General features: G+C 39.0%; 1 protein-coding gene across 3 annotated transcripts; it reads left to right on the forward strand.

Moving 5' to 3' along the window:
- Positions 1-1,210: 1,210 nt before the first annotated feature.
- Positions 1,211-20,684, forward strand: frmpd3 (FERM and PDZ domain containing 3). Of its 3 annotated transcripts, XM_077235658.1 has the most exons (13): positions 1,211-1,359; positions 3,096-3,198; positions 3,366-3,411; positions 4,356-4,460; positions 9,159-9,266; positions 10,572-10,703; positions 12,634-12,753; positions 13,181-13,317; positions 13,555-13,681; positions 14,020-14,109; positions 14,296-14,475; positions 14,607-14,742; positions 16,618-20,684. In XM_077235658.1, exons 1-13 carry the CDS (start codon positions 1,212-1,214, stop codon positions 19,398-19,400), a joined length of 4,215 nt encoding a protein of 1,404 aa, XP_077091773.1. In that variant the 5' UTR covers position 1,211; the 3' UTR covers positions 19,401-20,684. The 3 variants fall into 3 exon arrangements, with proteins under 3 accessions (XP_077091773.1, XP_077091774.1, XP_077091775.1); XM_077235659.1 differs by lacking the exons at positions 1,211-1,359; positions 3,096-3,198; positions 3,366-3,411; ... (1 more) ...; positions 9,159-9,266; positions 10,572-10,703 and adding an exon at positions 11,297-11,672; XM_077235660.1 differs by lacking the exons at positions 1,211-1,359; positions 3,096-3,198; positions 3,366-3,411; ... (1 more) ...; positions 9,159-9,266; positions 10,572-10,703 and adding an exon at positions 12,035-12,263.
- The last annotated feature ends 3,931 nt before the right edge of the window (positions 20,685-24,615 follow it).

The following is a 24,615-nucleotide window of genomic DNA, read 5'->3' on the forward strand; positions in this document are numbered from 1 at the left end:
GCGTAGAAAACTGAACAGAAACAAGAAACACAGACACCTTAATGAGAAGACAAAAAAAAAAACTCAACATAATCCTGACAGGAAGGTGACAGCATATGAAAGAATAATACGTTTTATTATAACTTATCTTATAAGTTACTTGAAAAGATCGACATTTATAGGAGAAAGTGAGGCAAAGATTTGAAATTACATATAAAATAAACTTGTTGTCACACAGTGGATGCAATAAAACAAAAATAAAAGGCTAGATCTAGTCGCAAGCTTTAAAATTGTAATGAAAGCAAATTCAGGATAACACTTCTCAGAATACTCACATACAAAAACATGAGAAACAGAATAACCACTTATAGTACGCCGAGATCAGACCCCAAACAAACACAAGGCTATATTTACAAAAGAAACTAATCAAAGAAATAAGAAGAAGGTTTTACATCTCAATGAAAAACCCTGGAAACAGACAAGGAAATTCAACTTCAACAAGTGTGCAAACTGGGGGGGGGGGGGGGGAACTAAACTAAAACACAGACAAACCAAACATCTTTATTTTGTATTAGATTTTTTCTAGCAATCTATGCATAATTGTCAAAGATGCATGTTATGGGTAGGCAAGTGAAAGCAGTTTTGATATACTGTAATACATTTTTTTATGAAATGGAGTGTTGTTGTGCCTATTTGAAGGTGGGGGGGGGGGGGGGGGGGATGTGTGAATCATAAAAAAATAAGTGATTGAAAAAAATGAATGATATGTACTCTTTATAAATTATAACTCATCTTCTCCCTCCCAGGTGAATGTGTACAAAACAGAGGTTCACCCAGTCCTGTTCTGTCCTTTCAGGGGATGGCCAGGGTCCAGGATGGGCACACAGAGGAATATGACAGGTGCAGTCATTAATAATCCTCTTATATCAAATGAGAACAACAGGCATCATAAAAGAGGCATTATCTTATCTCCACACACGCAGCGAGGAAATGACCTCATCTACACAACACTGAATCAAAAAATGGCACAAAGCATTGATGTTTTTATTATTGACCAGCTGTTATGTGAGATACTGAGAAAACTCTCTGTATAAATGCAATTGCCGGTCCTTGTGCTGGGGTAGTTATGCAAATATTGGACAATAAAAATGTTTACCGTTTATGTCATCCTAGAAATGAGATTTACTTCATGGACACTGGAGTACTCTGTTGTCTTGTTTCTCAGCTCTGTGATGTTAGAGGACAGTCAGGATGGCATGGACAGTGGTAGCCTGACTCCTGGCTCAGCTCGACAGGTCTGCATCCAACGCCATCCAAGCCACGGCTTTGGTTTCATTGCCGGCAGCGAACGGCCTGTCGTTGTTCGCTCTGTCTCAGCGGGTAAGACATGTCACTATGGGCCAGATGTCTGTTGTCGGCTGGCTCTGCTGTGCCAGCCAATCAGCTTCATCTCTTTTTAAAGGCTTTTGAGTTGTTCAGATTTTAGAGGACTTTAATCAAATGGGAATTCAAATACTTAGGGTGTCTGATTATGTTTCTATTTGATGCCTTGATAAGATAAGTGTGAAAATCAAATGTATGTGGATTTTCAAACTTATCTTATCAAGGCATGTAGGTTATTACAACTTGCCTTAGGAAAGAAGTGTGACTAAAATGATTTTGCGATCTATATCAACATATATTTTTATATTAGGACATATTTATATTAGGACAAGAAAAGCAGAAGATGATTAAGTCAGGGGTTTTAAAGTGCCCTTATTATGCAATTTTAAAGGTTCCTAATTTTGTTTTGAAGTCTCCTACATTAGGTTTACATGCATCCAAGATTTTAAGAAAAACAACAACTTTAATTTCCCTCATAACATACATTGCACATCACCTCATTTCTCAAAGAGTCTGAAACCGGTTCATTCAAAGATCTCTCTTACTTAAAGTTACTCTGCTCTGATTGGTCAGACAGACTACTCTGTTGTGATTGGTCTATCTCTGCTCTGATTGGTCAGATGGCCCAGTCTGTTGTGATTGGTCTAACTCTGTTCTGATTGGTCAAATGGCCCAGTCTGTTGTGACTGGTCTAACTCTGCTCTGATTGGTCAGATGGCCCAGTCTGTTTTGATTGGTCTAACTCTGCTCTGATTGGTCAGATGGCCCAGTCTGTTGTGATTGGTCTGACTCTGCTCTGATTGGTCAGATGGCCCAGTCTGGTGTGATTGGTCTACCGTTATAGAGCGTGTTGGAATCTGTAGCAATGTTCAGGGAAGAAGGAGGCGGGAACCGGCGAACAATCAAACATATACTTTATTTAAAATAAAACAAACAAACCAAATACCGCCAGCAGCCCCTCGAGGAAGACTGCTGGCTACCGAAAATAAACATAACTGCCAGCAGCCCCTCGCGGACGACTGCTGGCTAAAATAAAATACAAATACAAAAACCAAACACAACTAAAATACAGGCCTGTTCCTCTCTCGATCATCAACGTCGTCGCTCCTCCTTTATGCTTCCGCTCCTCCGTGAGAGATGCGAGACCGGTGTGCTTCCCAGGTGCTGCTCATTAGCAATCGCACCACCGGCCTCGCGCCGTTCTCTCACGTCCCTCGACCATCCTGTTCGCCACAGAAACGAATCGCCCTTATACCATATCTGAATTTCAGCTTCGGAGGCTTTCTCAGTACTTGATACACATTGATACAAACAATGGCGTCGGTTTTAACATATCAATTTCAGCATGAGTCGTGGATTAACTGCATCTTTTCGACACGTTGACAACATGAATCAAACTCTTCCAGACCTCAGCTACAACTACAGTGTTTGAGGGCGGGTCAGTGTAGACGTTGTTCGCGGGCAAATTTGTTACATTGTTACTTAGGTATTTAACAGGAAGTAAGAATGGAATTGCTGACGACTCATTTTGGCAATTTAAAATCTATTCTTTCTTTTAGGAGACAATAACTTTACTTGCTGTGCACTTGCAGACCTTTTTTCATTCATAAACAGCTAGTATTAGACAATATATGAGAGGTAATATTCGAAAAAAGCACAATAGGGGCACTTTAACTAATCAACTCTATCAGGCACTAAGTACAACATAAGTTTCTAACATGTCTCCTTTACAGACGGACCATCAAGTGGCAAGCTTTACCCCGGAGATCAGATCCTAGCCATCAACCAGGAACTCGTGAGCGACGCGCCCCGGGAGAAAGTCATAGACCTTGTAAGGTAACACCCTTTACTGTCACCAGAGGGAAGGGCCTTGTCTGGACGCATGACTGTGCTTTATATATTTCTATTCCATGTGTCTCCATCAGATAAGAGAATTCATTTCAGATAAGACACTTTTTTTATATTCTGCAGCTCACTAGCCAAAATGTATTTTTCTTCTGCAGGCGGTGCAAGGATTCTATTGTTCTCACTGTGCTGCATCCACAACAGGTAGTTAAGGACATTATGTCTTCTCCAATCGAAATTACATTAAATCAGTCCCTTTCAGTGCAATAGTCAAACTACTGTGCCAATTTCAATATAGTCTGTACATTTTTACTGGAATTTAAAATTCAGATGGAGCTTTGTATACAAAAACAAACCATTTCCTTTGTGCCAAAGTTACATTCTTATATAATTAGTGCATTGAGACTAAAGCTCAGTAGTGAAAATGTCATGTGAAATGTCTCTTTTAAGGCCCACATGATTTGTGTCAACATCCCCCAATGCCTTGAGCTAAGTGGACCAAAGTACCAAGCTACAGCATTAACCATGCTGCATGCAGGCTGAGCGCTGTAGCAACGTTTAAAAGTTTAAACAATTTCAACTTTGACCTGTTTGCTACTGAGCTTACGAAGCCGAATCAAATCATCAGCTGTTGATAAGAAAAAAATTATCCTTTGTGTATACAGCTCCAGTGGTACAACTAGACCATGATATTAAAACAGAATAATCAGCATAAACAGTAAACAAATTTGATATTCTATGCAAATTAATCAATGATAAAATTGCCCTTGTGTGAAGCCATTTCTAATGCTTTTTTGGGGTCAAAGCAACATGTGTTTGTTGCATTGAAGGCCTGAAGTATGGGCTTTAGCAGTCTAAGTGAATTACCTAAATGTATTCAAAGATTTCAAATATACACTCCTAGAAATAATTGTATTCATTTTTGTCTTGTTTTCCAGTAAAAAAGTATATATATACAAATCTTTTTTTAACTTGAGAAGATTAAGACATGTTTGCAAAACAAATCTTACATCTTACACAACTCTTTTCAAGTAAATATGACTATTTTTTTATGTTTAAAGCTTTTAACTCTAAATAAAACTAGTCTTAACTTCAGCTTTCCTGTCTATTTCTTTCTTTCTTCCCACCCTCCCTTTGTCTTTCCTTAGTCACCTAAGTCTGCCTTCATAAGTGCAGCCAAGAAAGCTCGTCTGCGAACCAATCCCCCCAAAGTGCGCTTTTCTGAGCAAGTGTCCATCAGCGACCCAGACTCAGTATGTGCTGCTGCCTCTTGCTCACATCACACCCCAGTCACATCTTTGCTAACACAGCTTTCCTTATGTGCTGAAATGAGACCTGGATTGAGTTTGTCGAACGGTCTCAAGGTATTTTGTGACATGACTGTTCACGGTCTGTTTATGATTATATTTGTTATTATTTACAAAGGCAAAGTGAATGTGTCCATCCCTAGTGTCTCTTTTTGAGGGTGACATGGCTGTCATTTCAGAGTTTAAATACTGAAGTGTGATTCACTCCACATCTCCTACTCATCTCATTTCATCAGACTGCAGGTTTATTACCCAGAGGAGCAATGCGGAAATCCCTCTCCTATTGTGCTTCCTTAATCTAGATGTGGTCCTCCATTTCGAAAAGCTAAAAGGATAAATTCAAAACGTTCACTTTTTCTGTGATTTCATCTTCAAGACTATATTAAAGTACATACATGTAAACACAGGGTTTGGAATTGGCTACGCATGGTTTTTGTTTGGAATGAAAGGGCTCTAGTGTTTCTCTTTGTCATATTCGTAGGGTAGATTTGCAAAGATGTCAGTCGGGGAGATTTTGACAGATGTTCTTTTTTTTTAATTGCATATGCATCCTAGATTGTTTTCTGAGGTTTCTTTGGATTTACAGTAGACAGACTTGAACACAAATGCAACAGTATTGCAGCTATGTAACTATGTTTCTGAATTGAAGCAATTCATGACTATTGAAAGGAAATTCTAACAGCAGGTGCTTTGAATAATTGACCTATCGGTAAGCCCCTCCCCTCGAACACAGATGAGCCAATGGCAGTTGAGTTTCAGTCCGGAACTCGGACATCTTTAGGTTTCAGCGCTATAGGGAAACATTGGAAGATCCAAAGCTCTCATCGGTTTGATGGTGTTTATGCTACAAAAATGGGAAAACTATGTGCCTGGGGTACTTATAACACTGATTCCAGGTATCCTGAGAGCATGGGCATGGGTAATCATGTATTGAATCACTGTACTGCACGCATGTTTCAAAAGTGTAATAAGATTTAATCGAACGGAACAATTATATGTGCAATACGACTGAAGCCCGGTTTATTTATAATATCAATGATGTGGGCGCAGTAACCTGGTTCCCTAAGGATTCAACCCCAATCCCAACGAAGACGAAAACATTCATTTTCTGGTTGTCATACTCTTAAGTTACAATTAAAGTTAGCGAGTCCATTGTAACATACAAACCTAAATAGCTAACTGTTCTCACGTCATGAACAGTGTAGGTCAAAAACACATAAACCTATGTCTACAATTCAGTGCCTGTCTATATTAATCTGATTAAATGTAAATCATTTTAATCTTACCCTGAGGTACATGAACAGTGTCAAGCATGCATGTTGTTTTTCTGCGATCATGACGACCGTAACATGAGGCTTCTCCCGCTTGCATTGTGATCTGTAAACCCTCGCTTCCAAATTGTTCTTGTTTTCCAACATATTATTTTTAAATCTTTTATATATCCCTCCATGGCATATTTAAGTCCCGCTTGAATGCTCCTTGATGAGAGGGGGTCCTTCTGTTTCCAAAATTCATCAAAACACCTTAGGACAAGGTTGTCACACTGACCAACGGCTGTCATTAGCCTGGAAAGCCAGATCTACATCAAGATGTTAGGTCTGGGAACTCACAATTGGCATACCTCAATCCGAGGGGCAGGATAAACGGTTGTCTTTCAAATTCCCTCTGCACGCAATAGGACAGCGCTACAACCAACCAGAGCAACGGACGGCTGTGGCTGAGTGAGTCCCAAGCGTTTTTCCACCAGCGGAGCTAGTTGATATATTAAACTCTTGCCGTATCCTGTCGTCAAAACTCCGAAAACATCTTCCTTTTTTAAGAATGACTTAAGTGACGTTCTCTTAACTCCAAGTCATCAAGAGTCGTGGCCAAAGCCGATTCGAAAGACCGCTGTTCGCCAGCAGCATCTTCTTTGTTTTCAAGTAGCAGGGGAAATCACCTATGGAAATCACACGGAACCGTCACAGCTCTGCCGTCATTATGTTAAGCCCGCCCACCACCTCTATACATGATGTGATTGGCCTGACCAGAGTTTGGTTTTTCCAGCTCGAATGCCAACGGAGAGTTGCTAGACCACACTTTGCTGCAAAATAATTTTTGCTGCCGCTAGGGTGCGTCTAGATTTCTAGGCTAGGCTGTCATTGTAAGACAGTTAGCAAATCTGTTTGTTTGTCCGAGTTAGCAACAGTAACTTAGGGGGAGCGGGGCTTACCGATAGGTCAATTCCCTTTGCTTCCGATTGAGATGTTTAGGGTAACAGAGTTACTTTTGAGGAAAGTAGTGTCAGCTTCCTTTTAACACTTACAGCCTACTAAACTAATTGAATAAGGTTGCATTGCATCTAGAGAAATACTCAGTCTCCCCATAACCTTTAATGTTGTTACTAGACATTCATTCATTCGTAGCTTTTCATTAGCACTACAGCTGCCATCTCCTCTTGGTGAACATGGGTCGATAGCACCCATGTTAATGTCAATGTCCATGGATTATGTCCCATACAGTTTGATATCTGCCTTGTGAGCAAGGAAGAGTCAACACTACACCCTTGGGTGCTGGTCGCACCAATTTAATAAAGCGGACCGATGGGAGGGGTGTGCAGCTCTCCTGGAAGAAGAAACTTGCTGATCAGGCCTAGAGGGCCAAAATCGGTAAAGAGCAAACCACCCTCACCTGAGCCTCCTCTAATCATGTCAATCCATCTTGTGTGATCAGCAGGGGCCAGCAGGGCTTTATTCATTAAAAATCGCCTGTCAGCACAGAGTACATAAGCAGTGTAAACGTTTTATTAAGGGGGTTAGGCTTAAAGACAAATGTCAACGTGGGACTTATTATTCATATCACATCATCACACGCCGTAGCTAACGAGCAATTGATTGGGATTGTGCTGAATGTATGAAACAGAGTTAGCCAACCTGCTCACTTCACCGCATGTCATAACATGGTCCTAAATGACATGCCAAATTCCTGCTTGCTTATTTGTTTCCATTCTGTATTTGTTGTTTAAAGTGTAATAGCATTTTACACGTTTCCAGAAGCAAGCCTAAAGCCTTTGGGTAAAACACCTGCCAAACGTACTGAATCGATTATATAGAAACTTTAAATGAGGTCTGATACACCCATGAATGTCAGCATTTGATTACATGAAATCGTTATTGATACTCAATGGAAGATCAGTGGACAGCTGATAGAAAGTAAACCTTATGTCACGTACTCCCACAACAACATGGAACGTGGTACAAATCAATTTGACGCAGGTGTCGGGATGCTACTAAAATTAATGACCTCTCATTCTTCATTCAAAATTGCCTTAAGGGTTTCTCACTCACTTCAAGGTGCACTAAGTCATTTCCCCACACTTTTTGCATACAAGTTGTATGCAAATATGATTCAAATGATAATCACATCAGTGGAATAGAAATCAGAAAATGCCATTCACTTGACTTAAGGACAATTCAATGTTATCTGGCACTTTACATCATAAGATAAATTAATATGGGTGACAATTATATATCTAAATAGGATATTACTTAAATGACATACAAAAACTTTGCTTTGACAATTTTCTGCATCTTCGGCAACAGGTGTCAAGATAACATCTAAAGTTATTGTCTTTGGTTGTTCAGAAAGATTTATATTTTTCCATTAAGCAAACATTCTTGTGGAGTTGTTCCACCACAGAAGGAACGGTGAGACTAAGGCGGGTGTGACATGGACCTTTTTGGGTTGATTTAAAAACCGGACCCATTGCTGTGTTCTGGATCACTGGCCAACAGAGCATTGCAGTAGTCCAGTCTTGAGACGACAAGAGTCGGCACAATAGCTGTGCAGCATATTCAGCCATGTAGGGTCTAATTTTTCTACTCTAAAGAGGAAGGGGCCAAGCACGGAACCTTGAGGCTCTTGGTTAGTTGATGTGAATTAGAAACCCTCTCGAAGAAACTTTGAAGGCTCTGCCATGAGGTCAGACTCAGTACAGTTTACTTCTATTAATGCCCAGGGACATTTCAGTTCAGTGACACATGGTTCTGGTGACTCAAAGACAGTATACCATTTCAGTTTGATGAGGATCGATGATTTGGAGTCAGTTCTGGCCACCACCAGGTTTTGGCCATGACAGCATGACTGTAGGCTTTTGATCCAGGAAAATGAATGAGCCAATTCAACATTTACAAAAAATGACTTAGTGCACCTTTAACTTCTTATTGGATAAAAAGTAGATGCCTTCAAGATTTCCTCTTTTTGCTACAAATATATGCTGCAACTGAATTCAGTGTTTGAGTTCAATTGATCTGCATTTATAGAACATGGTTTCGTATTGGATATGGAATGGATGTGATACAACTTATGCTTAATTCTCATAATGTGTATGTCTAAAGTAGTTTTGGTTATATTTCCAATTCATTTAAACTATTGCATATGAGTTAGACAAATATCTTCCCTTTAACCATTGTTTTAGACTTTAACTGTATGGAAAACCTTAAAGAAAAACAGTCCAAGTCCTCTCATGTGTTTCTACATTCTTCCTCTGACTCTTAGAAGATATTTCTTCTACTCTGTATTTACCTATTGAGTCTTTTATTTCCTTAATATCTCATCCAATGTTCACTGTTCGCATCTTCCTTCTTTCTCCCCTCTGTTTTTTAGACCATGCTTAAAGATGAGTCTCTGCTTCTGATACCAAATGTTTTGAAGGTGTTTCTGGAAAATGGACAGATCAAATCCTTTACATTTGACAGCCGCACCACTGTTAGGGTGAGTGTTATGGGAAAACTGTTCCCTGTTACTAGAAACACAATGCAGGGAATTCACTATGAATTTATTTTAAATTTTGTTTATTTAATGCATGTTAAGGAACATGCCAGATTGTAGTATTGCTAAATAACATCCATAGTCCCTAGGCAGGTAACACAAAAAATAGTATACGTTGTTGTCTATGGAATGCATTTGTATGTTTATTTTAATCTTCAATGTCCCATCATGTTTCACACAAAACAAGACTCCATAGAACAGATGTTAATGGTTAGTATCACAACGCAGCATTCTATAACTGAACTGACACCTACACATTTAGGTTTTAACTTGGTTTAGAAAATTCATTATCCAACATTATTACATTTCATTCTGAAAGCAAAAGAGGAAAAACATGTCAGCACTTTTCATTTGCAGAGCTGATCTTACATTATGTAGATTTAAAAAAAAATGTGAATAGCAATTTTCCAGGGGCTATAATCAATTGAAACATGTAAAACACAACTTTTATTCAAGTACTGTACATCAGCATCAAAGGATCTATACATTTTTGAGAGTTCCAGTCAAACAGGATATATATATATATATATATATATATATATATATATATATATATATATATATATATATATATATATATATATCACGTAGCCTACTATCAATATCAAAGTAGGGTACTGATATTGATGTCAATAAACAAGATTAAATGTATTATGCTGAGTTTTTTGCCTTTCCTACATTTGTGGTTTCACAGCGAGTTTAACATTTTTCACAATCCTTCCCGAGGTGATATCTTCAGCCTTTGGTCAATATCACAAAAACAGATTGTCTCAATCCTAGTGACATACAGTACACAACGCAGTAATCTGTCTATCTCCCATTGCGAGGGTTACTATCATCAAATACTAAGTATATAATGTATCACTTCACACTGGTCAGTAAGCAGACATTTGCAGCACAGCATTTGCTTTAGTCACATGGAAACTTCATCAAATATTTGGAGTCTTTTCAGAGGTAAAGCCACTAGTCAGTAGAAACCCTCATACATTTGTCTCTAGTGACAGATATACTCAGAGCAGGGTACAGTGATTAAGAGTGCTGGTTCCGATGCTTTATCACTGATGGAAATGTCAAGCCTATCCTCCTGTAGTTTACACACTGCTGATGCCAATGGTTTCCACTACATTTACTTTGCATTGCATATCTGAGATATTGTAATATAGCAGAATTCATGATGCCTTTAGGCAAAACACCAACCATTAGGCTACTCAGATGACAAAATTGTTCTCCTTTTCTATTTTGCCACAGGATGTGATATCATCGCTGCAGGATCGCCTTTCTCTACGCTACATTGAGCATTTTGCTTTGGTGCTGGAGTCCGGTGGACTGGCCCAGAATCAGAGGCTGCATCTGCTCCAGGAAAACCAGCCACTGTCTCATGTGAGTAAATGCCACCCAAAAACCAATGACTGATGCATTACCTTCACTCTAAAGTTCAAAGGGTTTAAGAGAAATTCTTAAATGTGTGGTACAAGGTATAGCTTATGGAGGACCAACTCTACCATATTTAAAAATAAATACAGAAATAAATAATATAATAAATATTATAAGCATACAATTAATTGCCCCAAAAAATACAATAAACAAATAAATGTAGGTAGAAATTAAATTATACAGTGAGACATAAATGTATATATCTCTTTTAATTAGCTTCTTTATTTATTCACCTTTGTAATAATTACCACATTTATTTATTGTCCGTTATAATCTTCAACTTTATTTATTAATTTTTTTTTTTAAAGTATTTATTTATGTGCATGTTATAATATTTTTGTCTGTTTTATTCTTCCTTTGTATTTTTTTACCCTATTTATTTCTTCAATGCTATTTATTTCTGCCTGACGTTTTTACATTTCTGTATGCATTTCTGCCTCATTATGCAAATGAGGAGGGGCTGTGTCTTAAGGGGTCAACTTCTGCCCATTGGTTGGTTAGCATTTTACTGCATCGGTCGAATCTACATGCCACCGGCCACAGTCACAACAAAGATGGCTACCTACGATGAAGTTGTCAGTGAGCTGAGGCATTTAGCAACTGTTTTTGACGTTTGTACTGATTTTATTATTTTTCGTTTGGACGCTCTGACAGAACGTGTGTTTCAGTTAGCGGCACACATGGACACAGATGTCGACAATGTAGTTTTTCAGAATCTGGAGGAAGCGGCCCATCTTCTTAACTCGGTCGCTAACGTTAATCACACACCTGGGATAGCTGGTCGCCCTGCTTATATGATGCCTGTGGACGCCGTGGAAGGACTTTTACATGCGGGTTTGCCTGTTGGTGCCATTACAAAGCTTTTGGGAGTCAGCGAAACAGAGTCGTCGGATGGCAGAGAATGACTTTTGAATGGTGAGTGTACCATTACATGTGATGCCAATAGAACCAGTGTGTGTAACGTTACCAAATCACAAGAATGACACAGGAAAAAGACAAACCCTTCCTAGCTTGTGTTAATTTACAAAGTTATGGAACTAAACAAGAATGCATAGAAAGTAATGTTAAGTCGCACACACAGTGACTTCAGACTCCACTTTAGACTCTCCTCAAAAGACTGTGTGTGCGACTTAACGTTACTTTCTCAGTACACACTGGTTCTATTGGCATCACATGTAATGGTACACAAACCTTATGTCATTCTCTGCCATCCGACGACGAACTGTTGTTTCGCTGACTCCAAAAAGCCTTGCAATGGCACCAACAGGCAAACCCGCATGTATATTTTTAAATATGGTAGAGTTGGTCCTCCATAATAGCTTGCTATGGCGAGTTGCAACAAACAACGCACATTAAAAAACCTTTTTAATTTTAATTAATTTGTATTTAATGGTAATCAAATACTAGTGATCCATGTTATTCAGTGATCCATGTTACACAGCATGATTTGAAAACATTCCAAAGAGCATCTTGTGGTCCAATGGAAGCAAGACCGTCTGTACAAAGGTGTTCAAACGCTCAGTTACTAATTATTTTATTTGATTATAGTGATAGAAATTAAATTTTCAGTTAAATTAAATGATTCCAATGTTCCTTATTCACTGGTTTTGAATCATGGATTTTTGTTTTCAGTGTGGTCTCAGACTTATGGATGTCGTCGTATATAAATTCAGTGCAACTGTTTTGTTATTAAGAACGGGGAAAATATAAATTATGTAACGTTGAATTAAATTTAATATGGCTGCCAGCAGCACATAACCTTACTTGCATAAGGAATGGAATGTGACAATTTAGTATTGGAATGTTTGTTAATGCTGTGTTTTAAAGGTGAATTCTATAATAAATTCTGAATTCTCATTTTCTTCTATATTTCCAGGTAGTTCACAGGACCTACTTCCAAGGAATGAAGTGCATTTTCCGTATTTGCTTCTTCCCAAAGGACCCTGCTGACTTACTGAGGAGAGACCCCGCAGCATTTGAGTACCTCTACATACAGGTGGATTTATTCATGAGTCCTTTAGTCATGAGTCAAACGAATGTTCACATAGGTAGTCTGAGGCTACGTTTACACATAGCCGGGTATTTAGAGAAACGAATAGCCCCCCCTACTATGCCAAACCTATGGGCGGCAGTGTAGGGAGAACGATAAAGCCATGCAAGCCAAACAGAATCCTCAGAATCGACAAGAGAGAACCTAAAACCCTGTTTCTCCCAGTTGACACGGCAACACATAACCGGCGTTTTCAGAAATCTCCACTTTGGCCAGAGTTTTTAGAAATAATCGATTTCTGTGATAAAAACGGGGTTTTGTGTAAATGAGAGGCCAAACCGCAGGGAAATATCTGCGTTTTCCATTCGTGTAAACGGGGCCTTATATTAGTATAAAGCCTTTTGATCTATTGTTGTTTTCTGAATTCCCACAGAGCCGCAATGACGTCATTAAAGAGCGATATGGAATGGATTGGAAGTCCGACGTTACACTTAGGTTGGCAGCCCTTCACATCTACATCACTGTGTCCATTGCGAGACCCAATCAGAAGATTTCTCTGAAGCACGTTGAGTAAGTCTTAAACCATGCATGAATTTTGATAATGACAGAATTTTCGTGTGAACAGGACTTTAGCCTTCTTTTTCCAAAGAAACACACATTTGGTAACCATAGGCAGCATATACTTTTATACCGAAAATAAGCTGTTATCCCCAGTGGCAGTGGCAGATGACGCTGATAAAACCATCAAAATGCACTATAAGGTCTTGTAGCTGGTTGCATGCTTTAAACCTGCATCATTTTCTTTAGGAAAGAATGGGGTTTGGAACCTTTCCTTCCATTGACTCTGTTGCCAACCGTCAAGGAGAAAAACGTCTGCAAGACTCTCTCCCAGCTGTTGAAGACATATCAGCATCCTCCACCGGCTGGTAACAAGGTATATCTGGTTACTAAGAATATTTGGGTCAAATAAATCTTAAATAGAAGGCTTTCTTCTCAAAGGTGACTTAAGAAACATGTCACAAAGAAACCATTTATGTCATCTAATACAGAATGTAGTTTTTTTGTATTTGTGTGAATTTTATGACCTAAGAGCATATCTGATATGTGTAATATTGGAATAGACATATGCTGTGTGCAATTAATTTCTAGATACTGATCATTTATAGCTATCTCACACCTTATAGCAGCGAAACATTGCCCTCTGCTGGCTAGAATATCACGCTCTGTGCACTTGCACAACTCACCAGTTTTATTTTCTCTTCATCCATGCAGGTTTCTTCTCTTCAAGGAAAACTACAGTATATGCGTGTCTTGAATGACCTCCCGCCATTTGGAGGCTTCTTGTTTCACACAGTTGGCTTGGTAACATGAATCTCACATAGCTTCTCAACCAATAATCAAGACTATAAAAATAATCTTTACATTTTTGCACTGATTTGAAAGATTTACAAAAATGTTTTAATATCTCATTAGCTTTAAAAAAATAAAAATAAAAAAAAGCTTGTACTTCTCATTCAATATCTGATTATTTTCTTTTTCTATTGAAAGGATGAGAAGCAGTCAGCCACTACATTGTTGGTTGGGCCGAGACACGGTATCAGTCATGTAATTGACCTGAAGAACAACCTAACAACTGTCTTAGCAGAGTTCAGCCGCGTGGCCAAAGTCCAGCTCTTTAGAGAGCATCATGGGGTAGCCCGTGTTGAAGTTGTTATTCTGGAAGCAAAGGTGTGAATAAAATGCAGGAATGAAAAAAAGCTAAATGAATTTATATCATAGTTTTATATTATAGTTTTGCAAAAAAAACATTCTAAAATGTAATACTATACTAATATCTGTTTCCATAATAATTATTGTAGCCCTTGGTCTTGTTAATGGAGTGGCCAGATGCATCAAACTTTGCCTGTTTGATCTCTGGCTATTACAAGCTATTTGTGGACCCTAAAAGGACAATCTACTGCAGGATACCTGGTCAGCCTTATATGATCAAGGCAGGTATGTTAAAAATGTTATTGTTGCAATTTCAAAAATATATATATATTAAAAAAGTCATTGCATATCATTTTCTGAAGGTGCATTTGCTTTGCTTTCATCTTTCAATGACAAGTGGAAATAAAATAAGTTGTGTTACATATGCAGCTTGGAACATTTCAAAGCAAAATAGATGCAATAATGGTGGGAACATGTGGCATCTAAAATATTTGATGGTCATTAATTTTTTCTAATAGTGAGAAAAATCAATCAATAAATCATGACATGATTTCATCAGATTGCTTCCAAAAGGAATTTCTGATTATAATAAGGATTTATCATGGCAATCATTCATAATTCCAGCTGGACCTCTTCATCTTCTTGAGCTCTCCATCTTCATCTTGAGTCAGTTTCTGTGAGTGTGACGGAAATTCTGATCTAGATAAATTCATATATCTGAAAGTTCAGTATAAATTGTGTTGTATTACAAAACCATGTATTGGATGTTGGCAACTCCTGTGGTCTGCCAAAGAGAAAGATCACAGTATATCATCACATCCCACAAGGCTTTTTTTTCCATCTCTGAGAAATCAACAGATTCACGTTTGTCATCTGGACTCATTCACATCCATCATGTTTTCTACTCGTTCAACCACTCAGACAGTTCTGTCCTTTAGATTCCAGAACCTCCCAAGCCCAATTCCGCTCCGGAGCCACTGTGTTAAGTGGGAGTCGTCGCGAAGAGAGAGAGGGGGCGTCCAGAGAGGCAACACAGAAGACATCAGCATCACCCATATCTCAGCACCTTGGCCTGTGTCACATCCATTTAAAAGAGCAACAACAAATGCAAGAGCTACAGATACAAGCAGAGCAAGAGCTTGACATTAATGAGAACCTTATCTCACAGGTACAGAGTCGCTCACGCACAAAGTCTGACCCCACTCTAAAGAGCACTGAATCTGTGGCTGAACAAGATGGTCCCACTGATGACAGTTTAAGCTTCAGGAACAGAGTGAAAACAATTGAGCCTACACAGAGGTTTTTCTGTGACTCCTGCAAGGCAAAACTCCAAGCTGAAGGTCTGATTTCGGACACTGGGGAGGCTGGAAGACTCATTTTGAAACAATGCAAAAATGCATGTGCTTCTCGTGAAGGAGGTGCTGTTGATCTCATTGCCTTACCACTACCTGGGAATGAGGAAGATGAAGAGCTGGATGATGGAGGAGGAAAGTTGCAGCCTCCCCCTCCTGGCATAGCAGCTCCACCCCCAGGGTTTCGTGATAACAGCTCTGACGAAGATGACCCGAAAAAGGGTCGGAAAGGAATCAAAGCATCTGCTGCTATGGCAGAGGGTCAAGAGGAAGTTCCTGTAACACTGATTGATAATGTGGCCACTAGGACAGTTCAAGACCATGCTCAGGAGTTAGATGATGCACTAGTATCCACCCTCCAGGCACTGGAAGCACTAGCTGCATCGGAGGATTACCCACACCATCACCAGCAGACACCACAGACAGCAGGTGGACATATGTACTATTAAAAGTGCTGGTTCTTTACCATGTCTATGAGTAAATTAAACTTTTGAAAGTCAAGCAAATTGTAAAATCATAAATATTCATTTAAAATTAGTGATTTGTGCTCTTATTTTGATAAAATATCTTGAAATTATAGTAGCCTGAAATATGAAGCTAGACTGTCCCAAAACAAGCATCAATGCAGTGTTAACTACTCCTCAACAACAAAAAGGAGTTGTACATTAAATAAATTTTTAGTTTAGTTTAATATTTAATTTTGTTAGAACAACAGTATTTTGTCTCAGTATTTTTGCTTACCTGAAGTGACAAGAGCTTACGTGATTTCTTACGAGCATGGTTGTGTTTTGTTTCTGTTCCCTTACAGGGTTGATTGTGCTTGCTGCCATAACCCCTGAATCATCCCTAGACTCTGGACATGAGACAAATTCATCAGAGCTAACTGATGTGTCTGAGATGGTTTCTGCCATGAAGCAGCATCAGAACCAGGCATATCTATTTGCCCACCACATCAACAAAGAACGACTTTTTAGTCGACGAGACTTCCCCTTGTCAATCCCTGGCTGTACAACACAAGCAATTGGTGGAGGGGCTTTTTCAATGAGTCAGATCCGTGGCGGGTGTCCACCAAAGCCTGTGATCTTAAGTAAGACTGTGCCCTTGAAAGTTTGTCCCAGTCAAGAAGTTAGTCCCTCTGACAACTCTGTGGAGCAGGGGAAGAGCCATGAAGCAAAAAGTGAGAAGGATATAGAAAAATCAGAAAAAGGCCCTGTAAAAGAGTGTTTGGAAGAGTCTGAACAACAGGCATCTGAAGAACTTCAAGCATCAGAACAATTTTGTGCTCCCCAAGTCAACACAGATCAGTTGCCTCTTGCTAATAAAGAAAAAACAAGCTCTATTACCTCAGAAGGTGTCCAGGAAAACGATTCTGGTACAGTTACCCTAGAAACTACCAGTATAGCCTTACCGGTTCTCTTGCCTGTGGATAGAACTGCATCTGCAAAAATTTGTTCAACAAATATGTGCCAAGATGCCGAGAATGCCTCAAGTGAGACCACTAAGCCTTCAAGTTCAAAGGGCCTTCTGCCAGCTTCTGACTTGTTCTGCACATGTCCAGTACGACCAGAGCCTGGCCCACAGGTGCGTCTAAAAGATCCACAGGCCCCAAAAGTGGTAGTGTTTCATTCGTCTCCCACAGACGATGAGCGTCTCCGTGCCAAAGGACTTCAGTTAGCTAGCAACAAAGAGAACACAGCGAAGACATCTGATGCAAGCTTGGTGAAGCCCAGCACCCTGCCTCCTACTAAGTACTCACCAGTTATGCCTGTTAAAGCAGAACAGAAAGAGATGTCAGAGGCAAAGGCAGATAACTCCCAGAGTAAAGCCCCTGTGGAACCACAGAAAACTCCTAAAAGTGTGCCTGTTCTGGTAGACCCAACACACGTCTTAGGTTGTGTGGAAAAGGGTGCAACTATCCCAGGAGCCGAGTACAAGAAACAGGCAAATAACAAAGCCAAATCCCAGCGTAGTACTCCATTCCTGAGTTTTAGGAACTTAATTTCAGCCACTTTCCCAGCACGTTTGCGCAGAGAGACAGATGAGCGGCGTGCGCAGCTTCAAAAAGTCAGGCAGTATGAGCTAGAGTTCCTGGAGGAGCTTCTAAAACCTAAAACATCACAAGGAGAGTTCATTCCACAGGGATCCTCTCCTGTTCCATCATTTACCCCTTGTGCCTGCCAACTGCGCACAAGTCCTTTACAGAAAGTTCCTGGGATCTCAAGAGAACAGCGACGCAGCTGTGACTGTAAGAGAATGTGCCGCGGAATGCGTCTCCCAGATACAGCGGTTGGTTCTGCAACTGATCAGAGAGGAAGAGAGAGGGCAATCTCTAAAACACCCCCAGCAATTCCTAAGTCTCCACATGCTCAAGGAGAATTACGGAAACCTCAAACTTTGGAAATCAAAACCACTCGAATCCGCTCCACAAGCCTTGAGTCTAGGGAACCCAGAAATACACCTACATCATGCTTGCCTACTTGCACCACCCATTCAGAATGCATGAGTGCACCACAATATAAAAAGCTACAAAGGAGATATAGTATAGGGGAGATTGATAATAATGACAGCACTCCCCTGTATGCTGAGGTTAAAACTACAAAAACAAAGAGTCTTGAGAAAGAAATGGAAAGAGTGAGGGCCACTGGACTTAGACTTCCAACTCCAGTGGAGCCTGTACATACTAAAGATGGGGATGCAAAGAAAAAAGGGATATTTTTTATTCAGGGAGAAGAGATAATTCAGGAAAGTCGTGAGGGTACTGCTGAGGTTCTAGGGTTACCAAGTGAGGATACTGAGGACAGAGACAAATGTTGCTCTTTCTGCTTCTGTTATCGCAAATGTGAAGCTGCTGATGAGAGCAGTGAAAAAGATGAACTGTCTTATTCCATCCCCTTGCAGGTCTTGCCTGGAATGCATCTAGATTCAAGGGCAGTAGTCAGCAAAACTCTTCAGGTACTTCATGCAGAGGATTGCAGTGGGGAAGAGGAGGAGGAGGAGGAGGAGGAGGAAGAAGAGGAGCCACAAACACAGAGAATTGACCTGCGGGCCTGCGGGAACCTGGAAACTAGCTTGGCAAGAGTACAATCCTTGCAGGGCAAAATATTCTCGCTACCTGATGGATTCCTAAACGCACAACTTGATGCCAATGAGCTGCTCTCAATTTTAAGGCAGTGTGCCATTAGTCCCCAAATAGAGGGGGAACCTCGTATCCCTCCTGCAAGACTGGCAGAGTACAAGCAAGAACTTGCAGTCCGTTTTAAAGAGTTCAGGGCATCATGTAGACGAGTGGCAAGTGTTGAGAAAAGTCCCTCACGAATGCTAAGTGCCGTCACAGCTAGCTTCCAGGTGCTGTGTAACCTTACTCATACATTTATTCGGCTGGTCAGGAGTGTACGATCTGAAACTCAAAAACTACAGCTTTTACGTAAGGTAGAGGAGGTAGCTGTCAACTACACCCTTCTTCTTCGGGCTGCTGAAGAGGCAATGGGACATTCTAGTAGCCTCCCTAATAAGAGTGCAAGTCCTCAGCTCCATACATCCACTAACATGGGCTCTCTTAATCGCTCTATCAAAACCTTGCCCAGCAATTAATGACTCATTTTCACGAGATTGTGGGGCAGGCCAGAAAGACAGCTGCTCAACACTCTGGCAGGAATCTCTTCGAGTCATTTATTGGTTTACATTTTTACTCGCCTTTCTTTTCACTGCCTGCTAAATTCCATAACTGCATAAATATCTACTGTTATATGTTTATGAAGATTGTGCCAACTAGTACTCACAAAGTATCTTTGACATTATATGTGCACAGAATTGAAAAACAAAAACAAAAAAGCAACTGATCCTGTGCATTATGGGTGATCAACAGGGCTGTTCACTCTCATGTCCTTAGAGGAAGGGTACTGTGAATTGGACATAGTTTTTGTATGTTTAGTTGTTCATATATCTAAATCACAAAATGACTTTGGGAAGGGCTGGTGGGGATAGGGCCTTAGTTATTTTGTGTCCTAAGAATGGTTTCTATTATATATTATGGGAAAAATTATATTATCATTATTGCAATTACAATTACTGTAGACATTATAGCTACATAAACTAAAAAAATAAAATCACAGAAAAAGTAATGGTAACAGATTTTGTAAATTAGATAGAGAGAGAAATGGTAATTTGGTAATGTGCTTGCTTTTCAATTTTGTTTGTTGTGACATGAAATACTCCCTTTTCACAATATCATATTCACAATGTCTGGATTTGTATCTCTGCAAGGGTCTGAATTGACACTTTTTTAATGAATATTTATGAACACAAGAGCCCACTAAGAAGATGGAGGAAGGTAACACCTGCCCAGGATAGACAATGTAGCAAATTCAAATTCACCAGAATATTAATTTTAAGGATACAATGGTTGATCTAAGACCAAAATGAACAAGGGCGCTCCTGTTTTCTAATGCACAAAAAATAAATAAATAAATTTTCACTCTCACACCCACAGTCATCCAGCTCCATACCTCATACATGTAGAGGCAAAATGTGGCATACTTTTTGTATTGGAGGAGTGGGCTGGGTTCTTAATAGCCTCATAATTTTGTGCAATCACTAAGCAAATGCTTGCTTATATAAATTTTAAAAAAAATTCACATATAGCCTGTATAAGTACACAGATACATTTTTTTGAATATTGTTTTAATGGTTTTCTTCTCTCCCATAATTTGAAATGTCTTATTGTAGGAAACTTTATTTTTTAATTTTCATGTGATGTCATTTATTGTGCACTCCTGAGAACATAATCCCTCCACCTCCACCCTCACCCACACCCACACCCACTCACCCACACAGAATAGTTTTATATGTATTTTAATAAAACCAACTGCTGTCTTATGTCTGAAAACTTTTCTGTCTCCTCTTCCAATCTAGGACATAAATGGTTAAACTGCGGTCTTATAATCTATATAAGGCTCTACTTTGAAGTTTAAACAATTAAAATCTCATTGTTTTGGTGTCTTGCATGTTATCCCTTCTTTAAAATAGAGTTTAAATGAAGTGAGCTCTGTCAAGCCAGCACCTGAAAGATCACCTGTTTAATGCTAGATTTAGATTAACTTGTATCATTTCTTAGACTAACTAACATTTCATATATTTATCAAAATATTTTTTTTAGAAAAGAGAAAATCACAACATTTATCTTATGATTTATAGAAGTATATACCGGAGACAAATTAATAGTAACTATATTTTAGAGTATAATATAGCACGGAACCTGTTTATTTTTATAAAAATACATAAGCAATATCATCATGTTTATATATGTTTTTGTTTTTTAAACATATTTTCTGTCAAAGGCTAGTTGCATTGCCAAAATGAGATTTGTCACTATGCTTCATTTTTGTTGTATGTGGTCATATTCAGTTCTTTGAGTTCTTGTCAGTGTTTTTGCTTCACTGTGGTCTTTTTGTGTGTAAGGTCATGTTTAAAGCAATAAAGAGTATTAAAAGTACAACTGCTGTCAAACTAGCTAAAATGGAGTGACGCAAGTAGCTTTGCAACAGAGCGGTCATTTGAAGTCGAGAACTTTTCTCCCCCAGCTTGGAGGGTGAATTGTCTGTGGACACCAGCTCAATCTGCGGTCTTAACTCCCGCATCGCGATCGGCATCCGATTATTCTTATATTAAGTCATTTTGAGGTAATTCTTTTCCAGGATTATTATTACTATTACGTTCATTATATTTTGCTACTATGTGAAAAAAATAATCAGCAAATTGCGCCGGCGCGTTTGTCGACACCAGAGGATTAACTTTAGCCTAATAAGAAGGAACATAAACTGTGATAAAAAATATATGATCACTCACATCATGACGCCACTGCGGTGGTGGAGTTCATGCAGGAAGAGGTATGAAGAGCAGCGTTTGGCAGCGCGAGCTGTGTGGAGAAGCCCATTTCCACCTCCATTGCGTTGGAGAAGCAATCCCACGTAAAATGCAGGTTGCACACTGGAGCAATAGGCGAGATTAACTACCTAGGCTACACGAAATAATCTAAATAACTATATAAATGCTATGCTAACTAGATGCTAATATATATCTATCCTGATCGTTTTCAATACGATCGTAATTCCAACTCCTGACTCGCTACAGTAGTTTTGACGGAACCAGATGGCGTGACAGAGTGACGTCAGAGAGTATTCTACGTCAGAGAGTACCCCTACTGCAGGAGCTTTCCGTTTAACCTGAAGAGGGCAGCACTCAGACGTTTTTACACCATATATTTGAAAATTAAAACACTTTATACCCAAATGTCAAAACAAATGTACTCGAATCAATGAACAGCATTTATGAAGCTCCATTCTTACAGATAATTAACTAAAAAAAGTTGTTTTAGTGTTTAGTTACCCTTTAAACCTTATCGGTAACACTATAAAAAGTATATCGCAGCAAAGCACTTATCATTTGCAAACTATTATAGATAATTCATAGTTTTTAAATTGTAGTTTGTACATTATGAATTGTAGGGCTGACACCGACTAACGATTTTTCTAGTCGACTTTTAGTCGTTCATTTAAGCCATTATTCAACTAATCACACGTTTATTATAATATGATTACGTAAATATATACTGAGGAGAATACTAAACCATAATGAGCATTTGAAATATATAGGCATAATAAAGCCTATTCCACAATTGAGCGCACACACAAAGCTTGCCGCAAAGCACTGGCAAAAGTAATGATTATGAATGAGTTGGAAAAAATAGCAAGGAGACATTTTAATTATTTTTTAATAAATTATTTTTTTCTGTGTCAGTGTCGGCTGAAAAGATGAAGTTGATGATGCTGACTCATCATCTCTGAAGTAGTGAACGCGCCTATATAGAGAAACATATCTTTCATATGGAACACATAAGCAGAGTTTCTTTTTGTTTCGAATTGGTATATTTAAAAGTGGACATTTCAAGCTTTCTATATATATATATATTTTCCATGTCTGTAAGGCAAGTAGCCTATACGCTGAGTTTCGGTTCATTTATTTGATGTCCTCCAGTTCACGTAGACCAAGACGGTAAAAAGTGCATCCTGTCTGGTTCCTTTATTTGACAAAGGCACAGCGTTTTCTTGTTATTGTTAGGTTAAGTAGACCCTTTTCGAATTATGTATTACTCTTATCTGTATGACCAAAAATGACAGACTATTTTAAGTTGTTTTCGCTGGGAAAGTGATCGCGCCAGCGCCTCCATGTAAGCGTGTTATACTTTAGCTTCCACATTTCGCACAAACACTTGGATATGCACCTAATAATAGCACACATTTATCTAGGTTAACGTTACAGCGAGCAGCCATGTAAAGTTTCTACTTAAATGTTTCAAATGATAAGCCATTTTTGAGGTGGATGGATGATATGTGAACATTTGGTTGTCCTGCCTGACATACATAAAGAACCGCCATTTACGATCTGTCCCTCACGGACTGTGTGACTCTGCAGCAAGGTTTTTTTTTTTTACTAATAAAATAAGCAACTAATACAATTTTGGTCGACTAAGCCTCTTCTAGTCGACTATTAGGGGGAAGCCCTAATGAATAGTGAGTTCTTCATTCGATGTCACTGTAATAACGAACTATTATTGTTTGATAAGTTTATATGTTAAGAGTTAGATGTTTTCTATTCTTTAAAAACTTGTAAACCATACCTAACTTATGTAAAGTATTTTAAACCAGCAGTAGAGTTGTTAATAATGATTAGGAGTAAACAGTTTACTCCACTTTAGATTGTCACATAAATTCTGAATTGTACGATGGCAACGCGCTGCAACTAATGAAAACACATGCAAATAGAAAAATAACCAGCAAATTAAGAACACTTTTTTTTATCAGTTTGAGAAAACCTGCTGCAAATACTCACAACGCAACCAAATACAGAAACGCCCTACAAATACTCACAACGCAACCAAATATAGAAACGCGCTGCAGATACTCACAACGCAACCAAATACAGAAACGCACTGCAAATACTCACAATGCAACCAAATACAGAAATGCACTGCAAATACTCACAACACAACCAAATACATAAATGTGCAGAAAATACTCACACAACACAACCAAATATAGAAATGCGCTGCAGATTCTCACAATGCAACCAAATACAGAAACGCACTGCAAATACTCACAACTCAACCAAATACAGAAACATGCTTCAGATGCTCACAACGCAACCAAATACGGAAACATGCTTCAAATACTCACAACTCAACCAAATACAGAAACGCAATGCAAATACTCACAACGCAACCAAATACAGAAACACACACAAAATTCTCCCAACACAACCAAATACACAAACATGCTTTAAATACTCCCAACACAACCAAATACAGAAACATGCCCCAAATACTCCCAACACAACCAAATACAGAAACATGCTCCAAATACTCACAACACAACCAAATACAGAAACACACTGCAAATACTCACAACGCAGCCAAATACAGCAACACACTGTAAATACTCACAACGCAACCAGATACAGAAACATGCTGCAAATTCTCACAATGGAACCAAATACAGAAACACACTGCAAATACTCACAACGCAACATGCATTGCAAATACTCACAACACAACCAAATACAGAAACACACTGCAAATACTCACAACGCAACATGCATTGCAAATACTCACAACACAACCAAATACAGAAACACACTGCAAATACTCACAACGCAACATGCATTGCAAATACTCACAACACAACCAAATACAGAAACGCACAGCAAATATTCAAAACGCATACACGGTCAGGATGTTAAAATAAACAAAAAA

This window comes from Siphateles boraxobius, unplaced genomic scaffold, assembly GCF_051911475.1.
Source record: "Siphateles boraxobius isolate OS27281-9 unplaced genomic scaffold, OSU_SipBor_1 2, whole genome shotgun sequence".
In the NCBI taxonomy this organism is placed as follows: domain Eukaryota; kingdom Metazoa; phylum Chordata; class Actinopteri; order Cypriniformes; family Leuciscidae; genus Siphateles; species Siphateles boraxobius.

Coding starts and splice junctions, on each gene's coding strand:
- frmpd3 (XM_077235658.1), top strand. CDS start 1,212: ATGTTAGAGGACAGTCAGGATGGCATGGACAGTGGTAGCCTGACTCCT. Junction 13,318..13,554: donor ATTTCTCTGAAGCACGTTGA/GTAAGTCTTAAA, acceptor CATTTTCTTTAG/GAAAGAATGGGGTTTGGAAC. Junction 14,743..16,617: donor GCCTTATATGATCAAGGCAG/GTATGTTAAAAA, acceptor GTTCCCTTACAG/GGTTGATTGTGCTTGCTGCC.